The sequence below is a fragment of the Opisthorchis viverrini genome, assembly GCF_000715545.1.
Source record: "Opisthorchis viverrini unplaced genomic scaffold opera_v5_572, whole genome shotgun sequence".
Classification (NCBI taxonomy): domain Eukaryota; kingdom Metazoa; phylum Platyhelminthes; class Trematoda; order Opisthorchiida; family Opisthorchiidae; genus Opisthorchis; species Opisthorchis viverrini.
The window spans coordinates 146,134-146,946 of NW_008752237.1; the positions used below are offsets into that span (position 1 = coordinate 146,134).

General features: G+C 52.5%; 1 protein-coding gene across 1 annotated transcript in view; it reads left to right on the top strand.

Moving 5' to 3' along the window:
* Window positions 1–322: 322 nt before the first annotated feature.
* Window positions 323–813, top strand: part of T265_11768 (hypothetical protein) — a gene marked incomplete at both ends in the record, with an annotated part of 17,589 nt that continues 17,098 nt past the window's right edge. The window contains one exon of the mRNA XM_009178517.1: window positions 323–809. Within this exon, the coding sequence (XP_009176781.1) occupies window positions 323–809 (487 nt within the window). The remainder of the gene's footprint in view (window positions 810–813) is intronic.

Here is an 813-nt window from a genome sequence, read left to right on the forward strand (position 1 = left end):
ATCCGACCACAAGACCACTGGATGTCGTCGGGATCGCCATTCAATGGTTGATGCCAGGAAAACCATTTTAGCAGACAACGAGTTCGACGGCGCACGCAAATCTTTCAAACATTAAATGGTGAAGAATCTAAGAAAAGACCGATGGCTCTGGTAAACATCGAAAGCTCGGGAGATGGAGAAAACCTTTGCTACGGGAAATAACCGTGCCCTACATCATTTGGTACGACCGACTGGCCCCAGGAAAGCAACGGTTAGTGAGACGATGCTGCAGTGAAGCATCGGTGTTGAACAATAATGTCATGCTGTCGATGATGATGATACAATGCTGCGGTGCGCTCCATACTACTATATGGATCGGAAACCTGGCCGCTGCGCGCCGAGGACCATCGATGTCTTCGGAGCGTTGCCCGAGTCTGGTGGGAACACCGGATCAGCAATTCTGAAATACGTCGAATGGGCGAGATGGCCCAAGTGGTTAGAGCGCGAATTTACTGACCGGAAGGTTCGTGGTTCGAATCCGACCTCCGCCACTCGACTTCTCCTGTCTAGGCTTGGGCAACCTGGCAGTATCCTAGCCCTCGTGCTTCCTTCGGATGGTATGGCAGTTAGGCACCGGAAAGGTGCTACAGCTGAACGCTTTCTTTCTTTTCGAATGGTATTCGGGAGGAATAACTCACCCTCGATTGATGAACTGATCACACTGCACAGGTTGCGCTGGCTTGGCCACGTGCTGCGTATGCCAGTCGACCGACTTCCTCGAAGGGCCCTTTTCGCACAACCACGTGAAGGGTGGAAGAGAGCCAGAGGCGGTCA